This window comes from Accipiter gentilis, chromosome 28, assembly GCF_929443795.1.
Source record: "Accipiter gentilis chromosome 28, bAccGen1.1, whole genome shotgun sequence".
NCBI classification, from domain to species: domain Eukaryota; kingdom Metazoa; phylum Chordata; class Aves; order Accipitriformes; family Accipitridae; genus Astur; species Astur gentilis.
The window spans coordinates 235,844-259,926 of record NC_064907.1 but is presented as its reverse complement, the minus strand read 5'-3'; the positions used below and the strand labels follow the sequence as shown (position 1 = coordinate 259,926).

General features: G+C 57.4%; 1 protein-coding gene across 1 annotated transcript in view; it reads left to right on the top strand.

Annotated features, from left to right (window-relative positions):
* LOC126051446 (heat shock protein HSP 90-beta-like) overlaps positions 1-24,083 on the top strand; it is a 41,611-nt gene that overhangs the window by 2,570 nt on the left and 14,958 nt on the right. Inside the window, 2 exon segments of the mRNA XM_049830673.1 lie at positions 3,870-4,035; positions 23,913-23,995. Coding sequence (XP_049686630.1) covers positions 23,967-23,995 — 29 coding nt within the window. The 5' untranslated portion in view covers positions 3,870-4,035; positions 23,913-23,966.

The window sequence follows — 24,083 nt, the reverse complement described above, 5'->3', positions numbered from 1 at the left end:
TGGAGCTCTTTTCCTTCTCGAGAAGCATGGCTTTTTGCAGGGATCCCAGCACTTCCATGACTGCAGCTACAAAGCAGGGCCAGCAGCAGCACTGCTGGACACCACACAGCAGCTCAGCCCTGCTGTGAAGCTTCCCAGCTCTGCCATCCCAGGACACTGCACTAGCAACAGACAGGCGAGACTTTTCCACCTGCTTGCACCCACTGGAGATGGCAGGTGCTGTGGGGAGAGTGGAGAAGGCAGGGAGCAGATGATGCCTGCAGCTCCTCCTCAGAAGGGGGTTCTTCATGAGAAGCCAGCCACCGCTGTTGTCAGGGCTGACTTTCTGGCTTGCCAGAAAGGAGATTTACTGGGTCTGGGTCGTGGTGTTAGCAGAGCAGGCCATGTTTCCCCAGAGACTGTCTGTGAGTCCCTATCAGCTGAGGATGTATGTGTCGAGTCAGCCTCAGGCCATGAGCCCCTGGGAAGGTAGCACCAGGAGCCCTTCTTAGCCCTGAGGCACAGGCAGCGGCACAAGGATGCTCCTGGCTGCCTTATAGCCCAGGGCTGTGGGGAGAAGCAGGCAAGCTGCCTTCTCAGAAGTGAGCTACGCTGAGGAGGCACGCCTCGCGCTTTTCCCCATGCTGTCCTGTCCCATCCCACCCCACCCCTGTGAGACTTGGGGCTCTCAGAGGCCCAGCCAGGACCCCTTTCTCTGCGGCCTGCCGTTGAGCTGCGAGCACAGCCCCGCAGGGCAGGTATTGTGCTCAGGGTGTCTGTTGCTGTGTTGTGTCCTCATATGATCCTTCCTTCAGCAGGACCCTGAAATCTACTTCCTAACACTATCCCTGCCCTTCTGCATGGTATGTTACCTACAGGCAAACGCTGTCCTCTGTTACACTGCCTTCAAACTAAGAGCTGGAGCTTCTGCCCTTGGACTTCCCTGCTTACCTCCACAGATTTCCTGGCTCTCGCTCATCCCCAGCCTCCTCTCTGCGGCACAGCCGTGGGTTAGCACAGCACACACAACAAGCCCTCTGAATCACTGCCCACAATTTGGGGTGCCTGGTCCTGCTTTGCGTCCACAGCTCCCAATGCCGGTGGTTGCCCCCATCTCCCTGCTCCAGCCTCCTCATCCTCATGGTGGGCCTGGGGTGCCTCGCCTGCCCTTCCCTAGCCCTCTGCCCGAGGGGTGGCTTGGGACGCTTCCTGGCTCGCAAAGGCCAGATCCTCTCCCACCGGCCATCAGCTCCCCACTGTCGGGAGCACGCCACTGTTGCTGCTTTCCCACCCTCCCTCCCGCATGCCGCGGAGCCACTTAAGCCTGTAGGGCGGCTAAGCCCTTCCCCGTGGGCCCCCCCTGCTCCCCGGTCACGGGAGGGGGCCCGCAGCTGCCGGCCGGCCGCCCCCCAGGGGGCCGCTGTGCCCGCCGCAAGGGGGTGCTGCGCCGGGCTGCCGCCAGCAGGGGGCAGCAGCGGCCCGCGCGCCTCCCGCGATGAGTTTGTGGGTGCTCTGCCGCTGCGCCGGCGGGGGGCGGTGTCCCAGAAAAGCCCCCAGCAGAGCCCCTCTCGGGGTCCGGCGGCTTTGCAGCGAGGGCCGGCAAGGGGCCAGAAGCCGGTGCCTCCCCTCCAGGGACAGCCAAACTCTGCCAGGGTCCCCCTGGCGGCATGAGCACGAGGCACGGCAGGCTCCCGGCGGCGTCCCCCAGTCCCATGCGTGAGGGGCGCGGGACCCACCGGAGGGTTTCCTTCTCCCTGGGCCGTGTTAGCGCATCCTCTGCCCACAGGTGGACGCTCGGCTTTGCAGAGGGGCTGAGGGAGGGGGGGCAGTCCAAGCGATGTGATACCCTCTGGCTGCGCTGCTGGCCATGGGTTCGGCCTGCCCTTCTTTTGGTATCTCATGGTTGTGCTCCGCTGGGTGGCCTGGGGGGCCACGTTTCAGCTTGGGAACATGCGGAAGCATGACTGGCGAGGAGGGGAAACGATGAACGATGGTACTGTTGGAAGCTGTGGGAAAGGGCCCTCCTGGAGACCTCCCTGGGGAATGTTTGGGAGCATTCAGCCACAGCTTCGCTGCTGATTCACCCAAGGGGAAAAGCATGACAGGACGGGCTTAGTCTCCAAACAGGATTTAGTCAGTCATGCCAGACGTTTGCACAGAGCTGAATTCCTCCACGCCAGCCAGCGACTGTTGGGCCAGACACAGACCGTGGCCAGCATAGCCATGAGAGCTCCTGGGGCTGTGTTTGGAGCGCTCCTCTCTGCAGGTGGCCATGTGCCATGGTCCCCAAGATGCCAGTGGCCATGGAGGTGGCTGGCTGGGGGAGCAGGCAGGCACCTTCCTTGTGCCCTGCTGTGCAGGGTGTGCAGCCTCTGGCCGCAGCGGCACTCCCTGAGAGCTGGAGCATGGCTCTCCCCACTGCCACCAAGGTGTCTGGGGAAGCCTGATGGGGAGCCATGGCTTCAGACTATCCCTCAGGCCTGGGATTCAGCCATCCCCCAGCAAGGCTTATTCTGCCTTTTAGATGGTGCTTGGAGATCCAGGGAGCCACTGGGCACCTGGCTTCACTGGGGCACGGATGGGCTTTGTGCAGGAAAGCAGGACCACACAGCAGCTGCCACCCCCCTTCCTCCTGTCAGGGTCCCTTGTTCCCAGCTGCCTGCGGCTGCCCGTGGTGTTTTACGAGGGTGGCTGTGTGCCAGCTGGCTCCTTCCTCAATGGCTCTGCTCCGTCACGCCAAGGAGCAGGATGAGCCCCCAGCACTGCTTCAGTGGGCCGGATGACCCTGATTATAGTGTGGCTCCCTCCACCCAAGCCAGCTCCATCCTCTGCCAAGGACATGGCGTGAGACCACGACAGGGTGACAGGGTGCTCAGCATGGCCCTTGCCCTGGGGCTGCCATTTCTGAATGTTGCAGGGGGTTCCTGCCTGCTGCTGTGCCAGGGGTTAACCCTGGCTCTCTGGTAGCTGTGGGAGCCTGCACTGTGTGTCTTGAGTTTACCCAGGTCTCAGCTTGTCCCCTGGCAGGTGGAAACTGCATGATGCAGGGGTAACATTTCACCCTTGGCCGGTGGCTCCATGACTGTCATTCAGTAACTAGCCACCCAGCAACTTCGGGGCTAATTGGTGTCATTAGGCAGTAAATGCTTGTAAGAGTAAGCAAATGGGCAGCTGGAGCTGAGGAGAGGGTAGCAGCAGTGCAGGGAGGGAGGGAAGATATGCAGGGTGTGGGAAGGGAGGCAGAGGGATGGGGATGGAGGAGGGAGGGATCGCTGTGGGAAAGATCTTGCCCAGGAGGTGGCAGAGATGGGAGACACTCAGCAGTGGCTTGGGCAGAGGGGTTTATGTCTCACCCCCCAGCCTGGCAGCTGTGAGATGCCCATGTCCCAAAAATGCTGCTGCGCCACGGGGCACCAAGCTCTCCCCTCTGGCAGTCTGAGAGGGGCTGGAGCTTGACTGGACCCCACTGCCCACGCCAGCCCCTGGGAGCCCTGTGGGTTCCACGGGCCCCTTGCTGAGCTGTGACTGTCCAGCGGACAATGGGGTTTGTTTCTGCTTGCCCAACTGGAAAACACCCACGTCCCCACGACCAGGCTGGAGGCACTCGGGGCCAAGGCCCTTCCCTGCCACTTCTCTGGGCTGTTTGCTCACTGGAGCTGCGAGTGCTTTGGGGGTAACCGTGTCACCTCGTTGCATCTCAGTATTACCAGTGAGGGGGGATGCTGAGTGTTGGGAGGTGGTGGGGCCGATCCACAGCAAGTGCCTCCCTCTCCCCTGCCTCTCCTTGCAGGTTTTCACCCAGGGCTGCTCCTCTGCTGGCAGCGAGCTCCTGCTGCCCTCAGCCCACTAGTGAAGGAGTCACAGGCAGCTGCCTGACTTTATCCTGGTAGGTTGGGTCGTGCGAGGAAGCAGAGGCACGGCAGCGCGCTGGAGATCTGCTTGGCTCCCTGTGAGCGGTGATGTGCCCAGCTGGATCTCCGTGTCATAGGCAGAGCTCAGAAGGGGATCGCAGCCTGCTCCTTCCCCACCTGGTCCCAGCCAGGCTCAGGCCATCAGGTAAACATCATCTCCGCCCTGCCACTTCTCATCCTGAAATTCAGGGCAGGGCACCGAGGTCCCAGGGGGTCACAGTCGGAGCCCCACAAGCAATGACTGGAGAACCCCCACCCCAAAAAGGGCCTGCCAGCCAGGACCCTGCTCTGGGGTCAGCCAGGGCCAGTGAGGGAACAGCAAAACTAAAATGGTCCCTGAGCCATTCACTGATCTCAGCAACAGGCTGAGATGCTTTGTTGAGTATCAAAGCATTCAGGATCATTGCAGTCTCATTATAACTGAATTCCAAGGAGCCTGCAGTGTTCCCCCCCCCCCCCCATTGGCTAATAGGTTAATAACGTGCTGGCACTTGACAGAGGTCCAGTATCTTCTGTGTTTCCCTCCATGTGACTGATTAAAATGCCCCTTCTCCCCCTTTCCCAACCCGGCTGTGCTCTGCTGCCTTCACATGTGCAGAGAATCGGATATGGCTGCTAATCTTCTTGCCACCCCACTCCTGCCTGCCTGCTCTGCCTTTTAAACACATTGGTTCTCTGTTTCTCTGCTCCGTGGCACTGAGGGCCATGAGCCGCCCATGCCTTCCTCCAGGATGGGGTGGGCAGCGCCCGATGGAGGGAAACGCTGTCTCCATGAGTCATGCTTGCAAAGGGAAACGTGGTTTTGCAATGGAAAGGGGAGTTGGACAGCATGCAGCCCTCCAACCTCAGCCCTGCTGCAGACTGATGGCCTCCCCATGCCTCAGTTTCCCCTGCCCCTAGCACAGGCACATTAGAGGGAAAGGGAAATCTCATTGTAGAGGAGGGCTGGCGGGTTAATTAATGTACAGTTGCAAAGTGCTTGCAGATCTCCAAGGAAAATGGTCGATATGAGTGCCAAGTGTAAAGGATCCTGAAAATATTAAGTGCCTGCAAATGCTGCCTTGCTCCTCAGGCCCCAGAACTCAAATATTGCCCAAGAGGCACGGAAAATATTCCTTCAGGTCATATGATGCATTACCAACAGCCTGGAATAAATCTCCCTTTTTGTTCTTGCTTTCCAAACCAGCTGTTTGTTTGCTTTCCCCTTTTGGATTTCATTGCTTTAGTTGAAGCAGGGAATTGCTACAAGGGGGGGGGGGGGGGGGGGAAGTGGCTTTTGTGAAAGGTTTGGCAGCAAGCGTCTTTGAAGGGAGAGCACTTCGCCAGTTTGTTCTGCCTGTTACAAACTAGCATTGAGCAGAGCCTACAAATTGGGCTCCAGGTGACGGCATCACAATGCTGCAGTGCACGTTTGTGGTTTCAGAAAGAAAACTCAAAGGGCTGGGCAGCTTGAGCCCCATCAGCATGTCCTGGGGAGCGTGTCCATGGGACTCATGGCCTTATGTAAAGGAGAGGCTTCGCTGGCTGCCTTGCTCTGGGAAAGCAGGACTCTGCCTTCTCCATTTGCTTTGGGGAGCACAGCAATCTGCCAACAGCAGCAGCGTATTTTGGCACCACGCTGCTGCTCTGGGGATGAAGAGGGTGGAAGAGCAACAAGCCCCTGGGCCTCGCTCGAGGCTGCCTTTTCTCCTTGCCCAAATTACACAGGGGGGAAACATCTAGCTTTGTCTGTCGTACTGGTGTCCTACAGTGGTGGGCCCAGTACCAGTACTGGGCAAAGCACCAGCTGTTTCCAGTTTGGAGCAGAAACTGTTTCTGCAGCTGTTTGCTTCTTCTGGGAGGCTTGTTATTATACTTGGAAAGGCGAAGACAATAACATGAGAGTCACTTGGGAGCAGAAGGCTCCACAAAGGCAATGCATCCTGTCAAGGTGAAGCAAGGCAGCTTGGCCCTTCAGCAAGGGCTCGTGTTTGCGGGGCAATAAGTGAGTTGTCACTGGCTGTGTGATTTGTCACCTTCCCTCACAGAAGAGGTGTCGTCCCCCTGAGACCACGTGCCAGAGTTGGCATCATGCAGCCCAAGGACTGTGCATCACTCGTGAGGATGGACGTGCTCCCCAGGGGGCTGAAGTGCCTCTCCTGAGATGAGACCCATGGGTGAAATCTATTCTGTCCTGCACCAGCCAGGGTTGGATTTTAATGGGCACTCTCTCCCAGCCTTAGCCTTCCTCCCTCCATGGTGTCTTGCTCGCTCTGGGTCTCGTGCTTGTGCCAAGGAAGGTATCGTTAGAACTCATCCTGCAAGTTGGTGGTGGGTGCACAGGTCTGTGCAGAGAAGCAGCCAGCAGCCCATGCTCTGCTTCGAAGCTGGAAGCTGCCTTTCTCCTTGCCTCCCCTCTGGTATATCTGCTGGCCTCATGTCTGCCTGCGGTCTCTGGTGCCTGCAACGCTGTTCAGCTTTAATGGATTTCAAACTGCCTGTCTCCACTGAGAGACATCTCTATTGAGAGATGTTGATTCCAGTGCTTGGGAGCAGCTGTGCAGACAGGACCAGAGCTGTGAATTAGAGAACGTTTAATCCCGTACTTTGGGGATGGTAAGTGCTACGTGCCCTGCTGCTAAAAGCCTGGGGTGAGGCAGCGTCTACACCCACCCTGTCCTGAACAGAGACTTCCCAGAATATCCACTCAAAGGTAAATTTTGAAGTGTTTCTCCTCCCAACAAGGTCTGAGACTCAATGATGCTGAGAGCCTTGTCCTGGCTTCTGAAACCACAGTGGTCATTCAGCTGAGCACTGCCAGCCAGGACTTCGCACTCAGGGGTCCCTGGGGGATTGGTTCCTGCAGCTTTTAGCCTGTGCTGAGGCTGGAGCTTATATAGAAAAATAAAATTGTAGCAATGTTCAAATTTTAGCTCAATGCTGCTAAGCAGCAAGTGTGGACATCTTGAGGGGAAACACGGGGTCCAAGGCAGTATACTGTGGCATTGAGGTCCCAAGGACATGGGGGCACATAGGGTTCCGTACTTGACAGCATGGCACATCTTACAAGCCAGAGAGGAGGTGATGTGATGACATCCCAAAGCAGGTGACCTTGCTCTTCTATTTGCTTCTTTTTTTTCCCCTGAGCCTATTTTGAAGTGATCTTGGTTTATGTTTTTCCCTTTATGCAGGGGGGAAGGAGGGAAGGGAGAGGAGAATGAGAGGGAGAGGAGCTCACCCGGAAGATGACCTTCCAGATCAGAAAGGCTTAGAGAAAATAGGCTGAAGAAAGGCAGGCTTGGGGCTTGGACCCATCATTGCTTGGGAGACGCAGCAGGAGCTTAATTGGAGATGGGAGCTTTTAAATTTAATTTGATCTGAGTCTTACATATAAGACAACAGCCTCCTGTCTTATGTGACAATGTTGTCTGCTGCTCCTTTCATGTTGTTAGTGCACCCTGCTATCTGATCCCAGAAACCCATAACCGCAACAAATATCTACCGCCAGCACAGGAGAGACCCAGTGGCAAAGGCTGCTACTGAGCAGGACAGCGAAGAAGTCACTTCCTGAAGCTGACACTCCACGGTGTCATCATTGTGTCTCAGAAAGCACCGGTAGCTGTCTCACCCCATCCCCATTGCCTTTTTCTCGGGCTTTGGGGACTTCTTGCTTATGTGGCGATGCTTTGCAGGTCTGTCTTAAAATACAAGCTTGGTGCTTGGATTTGGCAGGGAGTTGTGTGTTAAAGATCATCTCCCTGAGAGATCACAAGGATGGGAATCTGCCAGAGCATTTGGGGGTGTTTTAACTTCTGATTTTAATTTCTAACCCAAACTGGTCGCTGTCTGCAGAGAATTTGCCCAGGCTTTTTAGTAACAGAGCAAATGCTTTTGCAGTTGAAGCTGCTGCAGGGACTTCCTGGTGCCACTGCCTGTGGCCGCATGGCATAGGTGAATGGGGAGAGCGAGGAGGGCCCCGTGCTCCTGGCAGAAGCACCTTGAAACACAGAGCTACATAAAAAAGATTTCTGCAGACCATTTAACAGCCTGGCTGTGAGGTTGAATTCAGCTGCACTCCCCTTTGCTGGGGGACAAAGTACCCCAAGTCCTGCTGCACCTTGGCACTTAAGCAAAACAACAGCTTTCATCACAGCGGAGTAGATATCTGTTCGGGAGAGATAGGAGCCTGGAGACGGGCAGCCTGAAAAAAAAACAGCTTAGGGTCCACGCCTGCCCTTTGGATACTGGATACACACAATACTTAGGTCCTCCGGATACAGGGAACTTCCTAAATTTCAGAGAGATCTGCACATCGCCTGCCATCCTGGGTCGCACCACCATGAACACACAGTGCAAAAAGCTGTCTTCAGTCCTCTTGGTTACCCTATATATATATATATGTTTGGGGGTAGTGTTGTGTTTTTTTTAAACACCCATAAGTGGTGACTGCCAGCAGAGAGGGTTTTGTCCAGATTAGGATGCAGCACTGGGGACAAGCGACGGACCTAACAGATAGGGCCAGTTCGCACTCCATTTAGAGCCATAATATAATATAGAGCTCCTTTCAGAGCTATGATATTTACTCATGTATGGGTATAAATGCAAACCCGGAGCTGGGTGCAGCTCAGGAACACAGAGGGGGCTTTGCTCTTCTTCCACCAGGGCCGTGCATTGCTAAAACAGTGGAACCCTGGGCTGGGAGGGCCGGAGGTTTTCCCGCCGGCTGCGGGGTGTGGGGATGCGGGGAGGCGCGGAAAAGGAGGGGGGAGCCAGGGGCGGGCAAGCCCGGAGGGAGGGCCAGGGACAGTAAGCGGCGCGACGTGGAAGAGCGCGGTGCAGGTGGGTTCACCCGTGGGGTGGGTACGGCTGCCCACGGAGGGTCGCGGCGCATCTTACCCGTGCTCTCCCCGGATAGCGGGGGGAGGGGAGGGAAGTGGGGGGGAGGAGGGAAAACCCGCCGCCTCCCCCACGCGGGAACCGCGTGGCGCTGAGAGCGGCAAAAAGAGGAGGAGGAGTTTGCGAAGCGCGGGCGGAGGAGGTGATTTCCCATCCGCATCGGGGACAGAAGGCGCCAGAGCCGGCAAGGAGCTGGGGGCAGCGGGGGGCGGCCGTATTTGAGGTATTGGCTTACAGTCGCTGTGCTTGTAACCCACCTCCCCGGCTCCCACCGAGGCTCCTAGCAGCGTTTCAAAGCTGCCGGGTGCGTGGGGAACACCCGGCAGCTTTGAAACGCTAAGAGCCGGGGCGGGGGGCGAATTGCAGGCGCAGGATCCGGCACCGCAGCGGGGGAGGGGAGGGGAGGGGAGGGGGGGGCGGCGTGTGGGTCGCGGCTCGGAGCGGGGCGGGGGGGTGATGCATAGCTGCTGCCTTTTGGGATGGGGGGCGTGTGTGCTCTTCCTCGCTGCCTCTCACTGCAACTCCAAATCCCCTTGCGTAGTTAGTGCTGGGGGAAGAGTATAAGGTTTTGGGGGCACGAAGCGCGGTGATGCTCTGACACCTGGGATGCAGGACTTCACCGAGGGGTTTGTGCAGTAGTCTTCCGGCTGCCAAGCACTCGGGTGGGTGCGCGACAGTGGCTGCTGGCGTGCTGCAGCCGAACCCGTGTTGCAAGGACCCATTGGAAAGCACGTGGGCTGGGCGCCATGTACTGCTGTGCAAGCAGCGGGGCAGAGCCCCCTTGGCTGGTGGCAAAGTTGCTGTGCCGGGGTTGCTGCAGGTCCTGCTCAAGAAAATGCTCCCAGCTGGCTGTGGGACACTGTGGAAGATTTCAGTAAGCGTTTCTTTCCGGTCCTGAGCAAACCACTTCAGGAGCAAGCTCAAGAGCCCGGTCCAGGCAAGAGTGGGGAGGGCTCTGTGTGGAGCCCTTTTCTGCTGTCCTCCCCACCCCTGTAGTTAAATCTGAGCCTCACACCCCTGCTAGGTGCTAATACTGCCAGACCAACACAGTCCCTGCGTGTACTCACCAGCGCTCCCATCTGGCTCTCGGGAACAGGCTGTGGAGCTGCGGGCTGTGTGGGAAGGCAGCAGCGGCCAAGCCCTGGGGTGTGGGATTGCAGACAAGTGAGCCTGTATCCTTGAACCCAGTAGATTCCCCAGGGCTAGGGGCTGCACGAGGAATTCATGCAGCTGTTGGCCACAGCTGGATGTGCTTCCCAGCTGCTCTGAAGCAGGAAGCAGCCCGTTGGCCCCTCCGTTGCCTGTTGTTAGCCGACACAATTGAAAGACTTCTGTGAATGCCGACATGGGAAATCCCACTCCCCTCCTGCACTGCATCCCGGCTTGGGGGCATTGTTTCCGCTGGCCAGCCCCTGCGAGCTGCCAGACAGCCTTGGGCTTCCTCGAGCCTGCCTTCACTACAAAGCTGTCTCAGGACGTGACTAGGCAGGGATCCTTTTCTCTTGGGCTCACTGATTGTCCGAGTGTGGCTCATGAGACATTGATACAGTGTCAGTGCAGTGTGGGCACCGGAGCACTCCTGCTCCGGCCATTGCCTTTTGCTCCTGAAAAAGACAGGTAGGCTTGCTCTTGGCTCACTGAGAAGGTCTTCACAGAGCAGGGGCAGTTTCTATACAGCACTGAGGGCTGTAACGTAGGTCCCAGAAGATGGTTTGTGGAGTGGCTGTTCCCCCCCAGCTAGCACAGACAAGAGGCGAGGGCCTACGCTGTACCAGGTACGTGGAGCAAAGAAGATGAATAAATTCACTCCAGCCTGAACCAGCAAATGTACTGTCAGCACACAGGGCAGGGTGTCACCTTCATCCTGCAATTGTCCCTCTTCTCCTTTCCTCCCTAAGCTGCATAATTAAGTACTGGCATCATTTCCCCATCATGGCATCCCTGCTCTCATTATCTTGGGCTGGGAGGTATTAATGAGCCTCTTCCTCTTTGAAGATGAGCCATGGGCTTTGTTCTTGCCCTGGCCTGACCTATCTCCCTCCTTGTTGTGGGCTGGGGGCAAGCCAGGGCACGGAGGACAAGGCACACGTTCACCCACTCCCGTGCTGCACCTTCCTCGCTCTGCCTGGCTCCAATACCAGCTCTACTGGCAGAGGCAGGGCCAGAGGGAGCCCAGGAGCACCCGCCTGCCCTGTCCAGATGGGAAGGCACCAGGCATGGGCTTTGGGAAGCCAGCAAGCAGCCTCCAGTGCTTCCTCTAGGACAGTTGTAGATCTCAGTTGTTTTCGTCCAGCATAACATCCAGGTCCTTGGCAAGTGTTAAGGGAACTGCAACACCCGCTCTTATCAGCAGAGTGCTGTTTGCTTGGAGTCCTTGCCAGCTCAGTAGTGATCCCACAGTGCAAACTCTGCTCACCTCCCTGCGCCTTCCTTAGTCTCCCCAGCACCTAGCTCTGCTCTGTGTGACGCCTGGCAGCCCAGCACTGGGACTGCAGGACCACAAGCTCTCGGAGTTGCATCTCCATGCTAACTTGTACTCCGCTGCCAGCAAGCTCAGGCACAAAGCACTATGCAGAGTGAGCTACAGGCATTTGCAGATAGGCAGGAGTCAGGATTTTAACAGCCACACAGCTATTAAGATTTGATTAAGCAGTGCAATAAAGACTAAGTGCTTCCTAAGTTAACAGTGTGCAAGACATGGGATGGGAAAACAAGCGTGTGGAGTAGGGGCCGGTCCTGGATGGGTTTGGTTACATAGGTTGTATGGTCCAGAGGGACCCCACTGCCGCCAGCTGAGGTTGCAGTGCAGCACTGCACCCCATCTCCCACTCCTGGCTTGGAGCAGGCTTTTCCCTGGTCTCACCGATCCCTGAGAAAGGGGAGGCTCAAAGCACTGGGTATGCATGGCACCATCCGTGACACAAGTCAGTGAGCCTGGCATTCTGGGTGCAGTGCTCGAGGCTCTCTTTCAGCCTCTTAGTTAAGTTGTGGGTAAGCACAGTCAGGCTTCATCTCCAGGAGACCAGCTTTTTTTGAGGCCAAAGGGGAGCAGAGACCTATTGCCTACCTGCTGGTTCACGCAGAAGAAGCCAGCAGGAAATCAGTCAGATTTCCACAGAGCCTTCTTGCCTTCTTCCCACCACACCACTGCCAGTGGGATTTGCTTTAGTTCATTTCCTTTAGGACTTGTCTGATGGGAAAGCACCTCGCTGTGAAATTTCCAACTGGATATTCATGGAGTGAGCCGACTGGGAAGTCACAGAGGGAGGAGGCAGGAAGGGGCTGGAGGTGGAGAAGAGCAAGGCTGGGAGGGATGTGGCTAGGTCGGGAGCAGCGGCGGAACCAGAGGGTCATGCAGTCAGCCTCCTGCCTGGCAAGCATCCTGCTCTGGCCACGTACTGAGGCTGCAGGTACTGGGTCATCAGCCTTGCTGTACTCACTTGGCTTCTCCCGCTGCTGCCCATGCTGTGGCTCCGAGTGTGGTCCTTGCCTCTGTCTGGTTCATCACACCTAGCACAGCCACCCACTGATGCCATGCAGGGATAGGGAGCCAATTTACATGTGCGGCTGAGGGCCGGCTGACCTGGAGGAGCTTGAAGAGGGTGAGGGCTTTGGGGTGGGCAGCCCCATTTGAGTTTTGCTAAAGGTTTGCTCATGGAAAACTCTTGTGAGAGGAGCTCCCTCCTTCTAGGCTTGGGGCTTACCCCTGGAGAACAACTTGGGGAGGCAGGAGGGACTGGTGGCACAGCTCAGTTCTTGGTCCTGGCCAGGGGCTCAGAGTTGAAGGAGCTGCCTGCCCTGCCTTTGACAGCCTTGTCTTTTCCTGGCCTCAGGACCAAGTTGAAGGCAATTCCATTTTTTTGCCTGAAATATCCTCCCTCAGTGCTGTGGATGAGCTCCCCGACGGTATTTGCTCTGGATGGAACCTCTGCTCTCTCAGGGAGCCCACTGCTGCAGGATGCACACAGGGAGTGCAGTGCTTTCAGCCCATCAGGGTTTGTAGGTGTTGGGCTGTGGCTGAGGCCAGCAGGGTTGGGTAGGTCTCCGCACCATCCTGATGAGATTGGGAGCGTTATCCATTAACCATGGGAGGAGGCAGACCAATGGCAACACGACTAAGCTATTAAGAAGCGATCCACCCTTCCCTGCAACTTCTCGTTCCTGTCTTCACACTCAGTCCTTGTGGCAATACAAGGTTGGTGTGAATGCGTGGTGAACCACATCAGGGTATTGATCTGCCAGCGTGTTCCTGGACAGGGCTGTTACCCCGCAGGCTGTGGGTACGCAGTGCCCAGGCGATGCAGGGCAGGAGCTGTGCCTTGTGGGGGATTGAGGGAGCTGCTGTAGGGCCCTGCGCTCCCCCTGCCTGGGCTCTGCACTAGGCTTGCTCCAAAAGAGGAGCCTTTGAACAGAAACAAAGGGCAGTAAATTGCCTGGCTGTTGATAAACACAAGTTGTCCACCACCAACTGTCCCTCTCTTCCTCCCCCCGTGGCTGCAAGGAGGATGCAATGTGCCAGAAAGGGATTGCTTCAGCAGGGCTCAGCCCCTGGGCTCCCTATCGCCTGGCATCGTCGTGGGAGTGCATCGGCATCCCAGCATGTTCAGGCACTCAGGCAAGCTCTGGCAGGACACCTTGCTGGATGGCCAGCTCACTCTGATGGAGGCTATGGTACCCTTGGAACTTCCAGCAGGGAGTGTCAGAGCTGCCCTTGTCTCCTCTGCTCACCAAATTAATGTGGGGGAGGCTGGGATGCCGTCAGAGTCTGCAAGCCGACACCAGCCTCTCCAAAGCACTGTTTCAGCATGAGCAAAGCACTCAGATGCGGCTCTCCATGCCTACCTGAGGCATCCCTGAGGATGCTCATGGTCCCTTGCAGCCTGGGACCTCATGGCTGTGGCACACCATGCGTTGGCTGGTTGCATGGATGCAGCAGCATCTGCAGGTTAGGATTTGGAAGGGATGTGACTTTCCCTTTTCTGACTTGCAGCTAGGCTTATTATTGTCGGTCATGAGGGAGTCTGTTTTGCTGGGGTTTGGGCAGACACAGGAGTGAGCTCCCCACCTCCTGTTGGCTCTCCCTGCCTGATCCTACTCACATAAAAGTTTTCCTGTTTGCTGCGGGTTAGCTGAGGCCAGTGCCGAGAGCGGGAGGTTCGGGCTCTGACTTACTCCCTCTGAAGGAGGTGCCCACCTCAAGCCTTGCTCTGGCTCCACATTTGAGACCTGAGTCCTGCCAAGGCGTTTGGGGAAGCTGAGTTGTTCAGGGAGGAGGGAAGAGGATACCAGAGGTGGTGTTTCCACCCTGGGTGTTTACTCCAAGTCCTTTGCTTGCTCTGTGCTGCTGATGGCGTGCTGCCACTTTGGCTTTCCATTCCTCGGTGCAGACCATGCGCTGCCCACACGGCTCTTCTGGAGCTGCCGCAGAGCAGGGACATGGCAAGCCCGGTTCTCACTGGGCAGTGTCTTCCTCCCAGCCTAATTTAAAATCAGCTGGGAAGTGTGCAGACATGTGTGGCTCCTTGAGTCCCCCCAACTCCTAGGACTTGTGGGACAGCTTTGCCCCACTGCTCGGAGATGGCTGCAACTTTGGAAGTGACTGGCTTTGGGCATGTGAGGAGAGCAGACCTAGCCAGGGCATCAATCCCTTCTCCTCCTTTTTTTTCTGGGGATCATGGGGTGCCCCTTGGCTGGGACAAAGGGGGTGTGGGGATAAGGGGGTGACAGACATGCCCAGTCTCCTAGAGCAGAGCTGCTGTACCCCTGTCCATTATGAAATGGCTGCATTTAGCAGCTGAAGCCAGTTTGGGGTTTGTGAGATGCTGCAGCTGTCCTGGGCAGCAAGTGGGATCTTGACAGGACAGGCGGCTGGCAGAGAGACTCTGCAGGACTGTGGTCAGCACCAAAACCTGCTTCCCTGCCCACCATCCCCTTTCCCAGTAGAGCTGCAGACGTTTCGTGCCAAAAGCAGCGGTCAGCCAGGGCCCATGTTCCTGAGCTGGCCTACAAGGGAAACTCCGCTTGGTCTGCAGGGACCCAAAATAGCCCTTGCGTTTCTGTCCCAGCCACTGGGCACAGCTGACATGCAGACAATAGAGCCAACCTCGACCTGCCACAGGCCCGGCGGTGGTTCGCCTCTGTGTATACGTCCCAACTTCTGCCGGGTGGCTGCTGATCACTGATCAGTGGGGAGGAATCACCCCTCAAAATTTTGGGAGCTGGGGAGATGGTGACGCCGGGGGAAGATTGTATTGTGGCTCTGGTTTCATTCCTCCACTCCCCCCCCCCCCGCTAAATTGGAAGCAGCTGTGCAGCCCCGACCAACTTCTGAAAAATTGCTGAGTGGGGGCAAAATGAGCTCTGCCCCTGTGCCAGCCCCCCAGCAGGCTGGCAGCCTGCTGCAGCCCCTCTGCTGAGTCCTCTGGGTGCAGGGGCAAGGCTCACTCCATCCAGCCCTGGGGATGCTCTGTCACCTGCTTGGGGGGCTCAGGCGAGGGGGCAGTGCAGCCCAGGTGTGTGTGGTTCAGCAGCTCCCGCTGGATGCGGGCAGCTCTTGCTGGCTGAGGGTCCTGCTTACTGCAAGCTCTGTGCCTTTGCATCCGGCACCAGCTCCAGACTGGAAGGAGCCAGAGCTGGAAGGAGCTCTGAGCCTCTCCCCCCGGGAGGCAAACATGCCCTGGGGTGTGGAAAGTGGTCGTGGGGAGGGGGGGGGGGGGGGGCTGCTGTAGGCAGGTGATTTGGCTGCTGGTTGACTGCCAGCTTTTCCTGCCCTTCCAGAAGCAGCCCTGTTTTGGGGACAAGCGAGCGAGTCCTGGGCTTGGGCCCTCCTGGGGGAGAGGAGCCCCTGTAAAGTGCAGAGTGGCATTTGGGGTGGGGGAGTATGTTTGGGGTTGAGTCGAGCCCTCTAAGCCTCCTCCGCCGGGTGCTCTGTGCATAGCCTGGGGAAGGATTTAGAGGGGCTTTTGAACTTTCCAATGATTTCACAGCCTGATTTCACTACAGGGCTGTTTTGAGGACCTCCTGGCCGCAACATAAGCTGTCCCCATCCTTCTCCCCCAGCCCCTCACTGCAGGTTGCTCCCTGCTCAGCTCCCTTGTGTCATTCCTGGCCTGACTCCTTCCTGGGTCTGCCAGCTCTGAGCTCAGTCCCGGGGCCAGGAATGTGAAGCAATGGAAGGACGAATCCTCTCCACTCTCCATCCTAGCACCCTGGGGGCCACCAATGGCAGGTGGCCTTGTGCAGTCCTGCTCTTCCCTTCCAGTACTGTTCTCTGAGCAGTGACCTCGGGATACCCATGTGTTGCTGGTAGATATGGCCCTACCAAGCCCAGGAGAAGACAGGGTATAGAGAAACTCATCTTGCCCCTCTTTCATTCCCTGGCTGTGGGACTCTTATCTCTTGGGTTTCTTCCCACACATTCATTGAGTCCTTATCTTCAGACTTCTCTGGCCATGAGCTGTTTTGTTCTTGTCCTGTCTTGCTGTGTGCTGCCTCTTTACGGGTCTCACCTTCACTCCTTTCAGCTGCAGACATGAGGGGAAATGGCGACACAGTCCCATAAGCTCAGCCCATCCCTCCAGTGCTGTTGCTGCTGCCCAAGGTGCGGCCAACCAAGATATCATCTGTACAGACAGAATTTCCTCTTGAGAAAGGCTGAGCGTGACTGGGGGGGGGAAGCTGCTAAAGCAAAAGAGATGCATCTGGCAGCCATGCACCAGGGGGTCTTACCTAAGCACTGCCCCAGCCCACCAGGGAGTATCCCTCTCCCCACCCAACTGGGTGGAAATAAGGAGTGTCACCTGCTTTCTGGAGAGACAGGCTGGGGGCAGGCAGGAGCCATGCCTTGTGTTGTGGCATGGTTGGGATTGCTTCTGTCCTCCATGTGTGGCTGTCCTGGTACGTGGTGGCCTGTGCCACCGCTGCACCAAGCCTCAGGCTCCTCCATGCAAGGAGGACCTGCTCCCGACTTGGGGATGCCTCTGGCTGCTCTTTGTGCTCCCAGCTGATTTTTACATTAATGGTGTCCGGTTGTTCTCCCCAGGGGTCCTGTAGGGTTTTCTCCATCAGGAAGCAGAAATGTAGCTTCCTCCCATTGTGCCTCTTCCTGCTGCAGCCCCCAGGCCAACCCTGGGGGAGCACCCCTTCCTGCAGCATGCCTCCTCCCCGTGGCCCCCGGGCAGAGACAGGCAGCACCTCCGCCGGCCACACCGGCACCCCCGGGGGGCTCAGACCAGCCCTGTGGACCTGGGCTGCAGGGGGCTACCAGCTGCAGAGGATGCCGGGCGAGGATCAGGGTCTGGGGGGAGGCATTCCTGGGCTCTCCCCAAATCTATGGCGGTCCCAAGGGAAGCCATGGCCAGGTGGCCTGAGCCTGGTGTGAGCCCTTAGTGGGTCATCACCCCACACCTCCCCACCTCCAGGCAGCCCCTGGAGGTGCTGAAAGCTGCCTGCAGGCACCGTCCAGGTCCTGGAGGGGGTTTCTGTGTGATTTTGGAGTTTTCGGCAGCTGCATTGAGGGGAACCCTGAGCAAATCCCTCCCTCTGCTCTTGGGAGAAAGGGACTTTATTTTTCTAAATTTCCAACAAATGGAGTGCAAACCTAGCCCTAGAGAAACTTGCCTCCTTCCCCAGCCTGCCGAGAAGCAGGTCAGGGTTGTAGCTTGGAGGGGATGGTCTTTTCCCCGGGGACAGCGGCCTGAGCAGGTGCCATCAGGGAAACCAGCTCCTCAGAAGAGCCCCTACGAATCCTGTCTCTGCAAACAGGCTCCAGAGAGTGGCTTATCTCTCCCCCTCTGAAGCCTCCTCAGAAATGACGTCCCCCTCTTAGCTCCTGCCCACCCTGGGCACTGTATCTCTTCCTGCACTCCCAAACCACTGGCCTCGGAGCAGGTGGCTGCTCTGATATTTGCAGGGGTTTTCCTGCCTCTCCCAAGGCTGTGCTGTGCCTGCAGTCCCATGGCCTGAAGTGACCAGGAGCAAGGGACTGGGACCAACCTGCCCTTCTGGTAAGCTTCTTACTGTGACATTAAAATGTCCCCCCCCAGCATTTGATGGGATGATGAGCAGGAGCACCCATCTCTGCTCTGGAGGGGTTGGGTGGGTGCCTGGAGGGGTTTTCTCTGGCCAGGGGACCAGGTGTGCCTGGGCTTGGGGACTCGCCAAGTGCTGAGGACAGAGGTGTGTGCGTTCATCATGGGGCTGCCATCGGTAAGGCCCCCTTGTTGGTATTTGGCCAGTGAGATGTCAGAGCTGGAAACCCACTCAGCAGCCCCCATGGGGAAGTGGACGCCCATGGCCTTGTGTGACTTGATGATAGGTGGAAGAGTCCCAGCTGTGTTACCTGGGGTAGTTTTAGGGCTAGCTCTGCCCAGTCACTGGTGGCAAGCCCTTTAGGGACAGTGCTGTTCACTGGAGGAGTCCTGCCGGGTCCCTGGGGAATTTGCTGCCTGGCCAGGTCCCTTTACCTGCCAGGGGCGAGGGCCCCTGAGGAGCCTTTCAAGGCTCCTTGAACTCTCCAGATAAGGGACTTTGCAGCTGGCTGGTGTGAGCAGTTCAAAACACACCACAGGGCTGAATGCTCCCCCCGCGCCTCCCCCATACCACCCAGCAGCCGAGATAATGGCTGGCGGTGGGTGCTGGGAGCAGGGACACCCTCCGTAGCTCCTGCTCTGTGGGGAGTTTGCAAGCCTGAAGGCAGAGAGGGTCTAGAGCTGCCTCTCCTTTTGCCCATGGAGGAGTGGAGGGAGCAAGGTGAAGCAAGTCAGAAATGTTGCCCAGGGACCCTCAACCTCTGGGAAGTGAGGGTGCCACATGGGCTGCCTTGTAGGAGGATTTTTCTGCCTGCCAAGACCTGGCAATTCAGAGGAGTTTGTCTGCAGGCAGCAAGGCAAGGGAGGAGGCAGAAATGCCCCCATCCTGCTCCTCCATTAAGGTCCCCCCCTCAGGATGCAGGCGCAAGCAGCTCTGGGGGGAGTGGATGGCGCAGCAAGCCTGTTTGCAGAGAGGCAGGGCTCAGAATAGAGAAGAACAAGAATAATGGGAAGTGCTATCAGCTCTCTGATGAAAACTGCTCACAAAGCACACCAGGAGTACGAAGCCTGCTGCAGACTGTTGGAGGGATGGGGGATCGGAAGAAGAGAGGCCATAGAAGGAAGTCCAGGTGAAGCTTTTGCCTCTCTTCGCTCCAGAAGAGCTCGAGCAGTTTCTTCCACTTCTTTTGGGGGACTCCTCAGAGCATCCGCAGAGGAAAGGTTATAAAGCAAAGTTAAACAGCAACAAGTTGCTAGGCAAAGGCAATGTTCACCAGAAGGAAAGGGAGGGTGAACTAGCTGTCTGTCACATGTGGCCTCTAGTCATTAATTCACAACTGCCCCAGCCCCCGGGGACTGGGAGGAGGGAAAGATGTGATGTTCATTTCTAGGACGGGCTGGAGGGACCTTCAGGGAAAAGCTGACTGCTGAATCTGCTGCGTGTCCCGAGTGTCCGAGTGCACAGGGATGGGGTCTGTGGGCTGGTGGGGAGGTGCCTGCCGAGGGGCCCCTGAGCTGGGGCAGCGATTCGTAGGGGCTCATGGTGCCCACACTGCTTCCCACAAAACATTCAGCCAGGGCTTTCAGCCCAGTTTTTAAGGAAACTGGCTGGTCAAGAGGGAAGGTCCTCACATGGCTCCGTCATTGGTACGAAAATAGGAAGGAGGGTGTAGGAGTCAGCAGTCAGTTTTTGCAGTGGAAAGAGATTGCTGCGTTGGGTCCCGTGTTTTTTCAATGTGTTCATGAGTGACCTGGAAAAGGGAATGAGCAATGAGATGACAGGGCTTGCTGAGGTGATTGGATTACTCAGGTTCATGGGGACTAGTGCCAGCTAGGAAGAGTACAGAAGACCATTACAACACTGGGCAGTAGGCAGATGAAATTCAGTTTAGATAAATATCAAGTGAAAGACCGGGGTGGTGGGAGCCCCAAATCTGCAAACAAAATTACACAATGAGCCGGCCACTCACAGCAAGGCCTGTGGCTGTTTTGGATAGCTTGGTTTGCATAAAAGCACATTGAATCATCTTTGTGAGTGACAAAGCAGGAAAGCCTTGTGCTGCTCTTCAAACTGGCATCTCATCCCTTTGCAGTCATGGTGTGTCCCCAGCCCCAGTGTCTCTGGAAGGGTCGAGGGGAGGCAGGGAAGGCTGGGAGGAAAGCAACAAGGAGGACCAAAGGTGTGGAGCTGTGCTTGGATGACTAAGTGAGCTAGAATTTCTCTGAAAATGTGCTGTAGGGTGGATACAATCCAGGCCTGTAAAGCAGTGGCTGGCATGGAGAAGCCACTCCAATGTTCATCCACCCTTTGACAGCAAGGGTGAGGGAGCCCAGGCTGACACCCTGCACGGGGAGAGATGCTGCCCTCCCTCAGAAGCTCCCGAGTTAGAGGGGGAAGCAGGGATTTCACAGAAGCGAAACCTGCCACGGGCTACAAGACACATGAACAGTGTATCCCTCCCAGCTCAGAGGCTGGGGGAGCAGCTGAGGAGTTAGTATATGACTGTGCCACTCTTACCCAAGCTTTTGAGCAAGACCAGCCTCTGATTTGACCCAGGGTACCTGCCCTTATTTTGGGAGGGCTGCTGTTTGTCCCAGCGCCACGGTAATGGTGCACAATCATGCACACTCATATGTCTTGTGAAATACAAGCACGTGTCCTTGCAGCTTGTGGCTGAAGGTGGAGGCAGGCAGGACGCTGTCCAGGAGGCTGGTTCCCTGGACCCTGACAGAAGGTAGGACGACCCATGAGCAACATTGTTAGAGTTCAGGCATACACATGAAATCTCATGAAATGGGTGGTCTTGGAGCATTTCCCATCTTCCAGCTGAGTCATGGCCACCAGGGCTTCACGTGACTCGCTTATTCGTGCCGGGCTTGTTCCCTGCCCACAGGTTAACCTTGATGGGCCCCCAGATCAGCCTTCCTGACGGGAGGGCACTGGTGTCACCCAGGGGGGTGAGCAGATGTAGGGGATGGGGTGAAGCCCGGTGAGGCACCTGGCCCTGCGTCATCTTGGCTGTGCTCAGAGGAAGTGCTGACCTTATCCCCGCAAAGCGATCCCCTACAAGTGGCAGCTGGAGGACACTGGGTGCTTGCCATTGGGCCTGCTGGCAGCCCCTTGTCTAGGGACTGCAAGGACGGTGCTACACTTGGTGTGGTGTAAAGGACTTTTCTTTAAAGAGCTGGTATTTCTGGGAATAAACCTATAGTGTGCCTATCCGGCACCATGAAATTTCTCTTGAGTGGAAAGGCAATCAAGCGCTGTGCTCACCTTTGGTGAAGGCAGCAGAAGCAGGAGAAAAGTCAGTGCATGGGAAGGGAGAGGTATGGAAATCTCCGAATCCCAGTGACAAATGGCTGCCTGCAGGTGTGGCTGTCCTGCAGTGCAAGTTTTTCTGCAGAGGTTAGGTGGTTTTGGTGAAAGGCCTTGGCTGGCAATGGGACTGTGCATGGCCCAACACAGCAGGTGTCACTTGGCATCTCTCAACGCCTTTGTGTAGTGTGAATGGACAATTAAAGTTGTGCCATCTCTTCTTTGTACCTGCTCAGAGGCCCTAGCCTGTGGTTTGTTAAGCCCACTCTTGCTCCTTCTGCTTACACATTGCTTCTGAGGGGATAAGACAGACTGCTCTATGCCCAGGAACAAAACTGATGTCCTTAAGCCAAGGCCCCGTATTGCTTCTCCTTTTCCCTGTCCCCCAGGCTGTGCAGCCACCAAGCTGGTGGCTAGGCTAAACATCAGCAGACTCCTCCAGGAGGTGGTTAGATCTGTGGTGGGCCAGCCCGGTGGCTGGAGAGTGGTCTCCATCCCCTGGTCCCTTACAGTAAGGCTGCCGTGGCCAGGAGCAGGGACCTTTTCTGTTTGTTGTAGGGTTGTTTGTAAGAGCCAGTGGCTGGATGCGTTTCCTGCTCTAATGAGTGCTGACCTGTGCGCCTCTTGGCAGGCACTGGCTCTTTGTGGAAAAAATTAGGAGGCACTTAGTGAAGTGAGACGGAAAACAAACAGAGCAGGCAGGAGGCTGCGGTTGGGCAGCCGGGCAGCGCCTGCTGGGGAGGTCGGGCTCCTGACGCAGGGATGTGGGTGCTCTCTGGACGGAAGCAGGAGGCGGCTGGGAAAGCAGCGTGGCAGAAGAGCACACAGTGCCCTGCCCCGGCACCCCCCGATCCCCCCTACCTCCTCCCTGCTGCCCCTGGCTCCTGCCACTTGCTCCACAACACTCTTCCCTTCCTCCCGTCCCTGGGTGCTGTGGGCAGGTGCCTGGGCAGTGGGACCCAGGCCGTGTGCCAGCCGTGGTACTTGACACCTCTTGTCCTCCTCTGCGGATGCCACTAGACCCACATGTCTCCAGCCCCCGTGACTTGAGCCGGGGCCTGACGCTTACCCCCAAGAACAGGGGGGTGTGGAAGCAGGGGGACCGTGCTGCCTTCAAATACGCTGAACAGGGGGCTTTCCCTGGCTCCGTCATCCCCAGGTATGTCTGTGGGGTTGGTCCCTGCCCTGGTTTCTTGGGACACCAATGTGACCTTCTGTGGGTGGCTGGGAGGGGGATTGGGGGCTTGGCTCAGCAAGAGGCAGCGTATTGAGGGCTTGCTGGGGACCTGCTGGGGGAGCTGGGCTTCTCCCTCCTGTTTGGGGGAGAGATCTGTTCGCTCGGGGACAAGCAGTGGCCCTGGTGGGGTTTCTGTGTGTGGGGGGGTGGCAGTTGCGTTTGCAGATCCCCCTGCTAATTCTGGGTCAGGGATTGGGGCATTTCCTGCCCACAGAAGCACTGGCAGGCTGCCGGGAGGGGATTTTGGGACGTTTTCTCTGGAAGCCCGAGTGGCTCACAAGGGCAAGGGAGGAGCTGTCACGGCAGGGGAGCAGCGCTGAAGATGACTCTGGTGTCATGGGCTGGCTCCTGCCGGGTTGGGGCTTTTGGTCCCACACAGATGTACCTGTCAGTCTGCTCTGGCTTTTCCAAGCAGCCAGCGGGCTTCCCAAATCCCTCTCCACATCCTGCCAGCTATGTTTTGGCTCCGTCATAGCTGTAGGCTCCCCAACCTGCAGGACCACACCAGGGGAGGAGGTGAGCTGTGCCCAGAACCACGCGAGCACCTGCGACAAGGGATGGGCTCCGCTGCCTTTAACGCACGGCGGTGCTGGGAGGGACTACAGATCCCAGCATGCTGCTTCCTGCCTGCCTCCTCCCATGCCCTACCTGGCAGGGTGCAGGCAGGGATGCTGTAGCTGGCAGCAGTGCTGGCAGCTCAGGGGCATGGCCCGGGGGGGCCAGGGGCTCAGCACCAGGAGCCCCACTGCAGATGAAGCCCTGGGAGAGGTGCTGGAGAACCCCATGCTGCGCAGCCCGGACTGGAAAAGGACAAGGCAGGCCTGCGGCTTCTCCGGGGTGGCTAATCCCACTCTGCCCAAGGAAGGGGGGGTGGACCGGGGAGGGAAGGTCCCTTCTCCGGGCTCCCTGGGCTGCTTCTCTGGGGCTGTCTGTGGGGGGAGCTGGGTAGGTGGTGATGGGGGGGAAAAAGAGCAGTGGGCACTGGGGACGGAACAGCAATGCCAGGGATGCCCTTGGCTTTCCAAGGTGACCCAGGAAAGGGCTGTGACAGCTCCAGGGAAGTGGGAATTGGAAATGGGGGGTTTGCGTGGTTGTGGCTGGAAAGACTGCTGAATTAAATGGGTCTTTTGTGCTGCCGTGCCTGGGTGTTGGAGGGAGGTGGGGAGGGCAGGGGAGGATGTGCGCATATGCTTTGCTCACAGCCCCAGGATTGGGGGCAGAGAGCTGCAGGCTCACAAATCCTTTAAGAGCCTGCTATGGAGCAGGCAGGCAGTTGGCACCGAGCAGCCTGGGCGTCTCAGGAAAGCGGTTTCCCTTTTGGAGGGAAGGCTTGGTGTCCCCCAGCCATCATAATAAGGTTGTGTGTCACAGCTCCTTGGCTTAAGGGCTCTGAGCTGCAGCTTTCCAAAGCTGCTGCACTGCGCTCTCACCAGTTGCTGGCTCTGTTTGGCTCCCAGTACTGTGGAGCACTTGCCCAGCAGCACGGCCAGGGGCTTAAAATCAGCACTGCCCCTGTCTGGCCTGCATCCCTCACTCCTCTATAAAATCCTCTGTTTGCTTTCCAGACAGAGAGCAGCCACGAGACTTGCTGGGACCTGTGCTGACTCTTGCCGTACAAGATGACAGCAAGAGACGGGCCCCAAGATAGGTAATGCTGGGCTCTGGTGTAGGTGTTGGGGCACATCCAGGATACCAGGAGGTGAGGGAGGACAGGGGGACCCAGCATCTGGGGGACT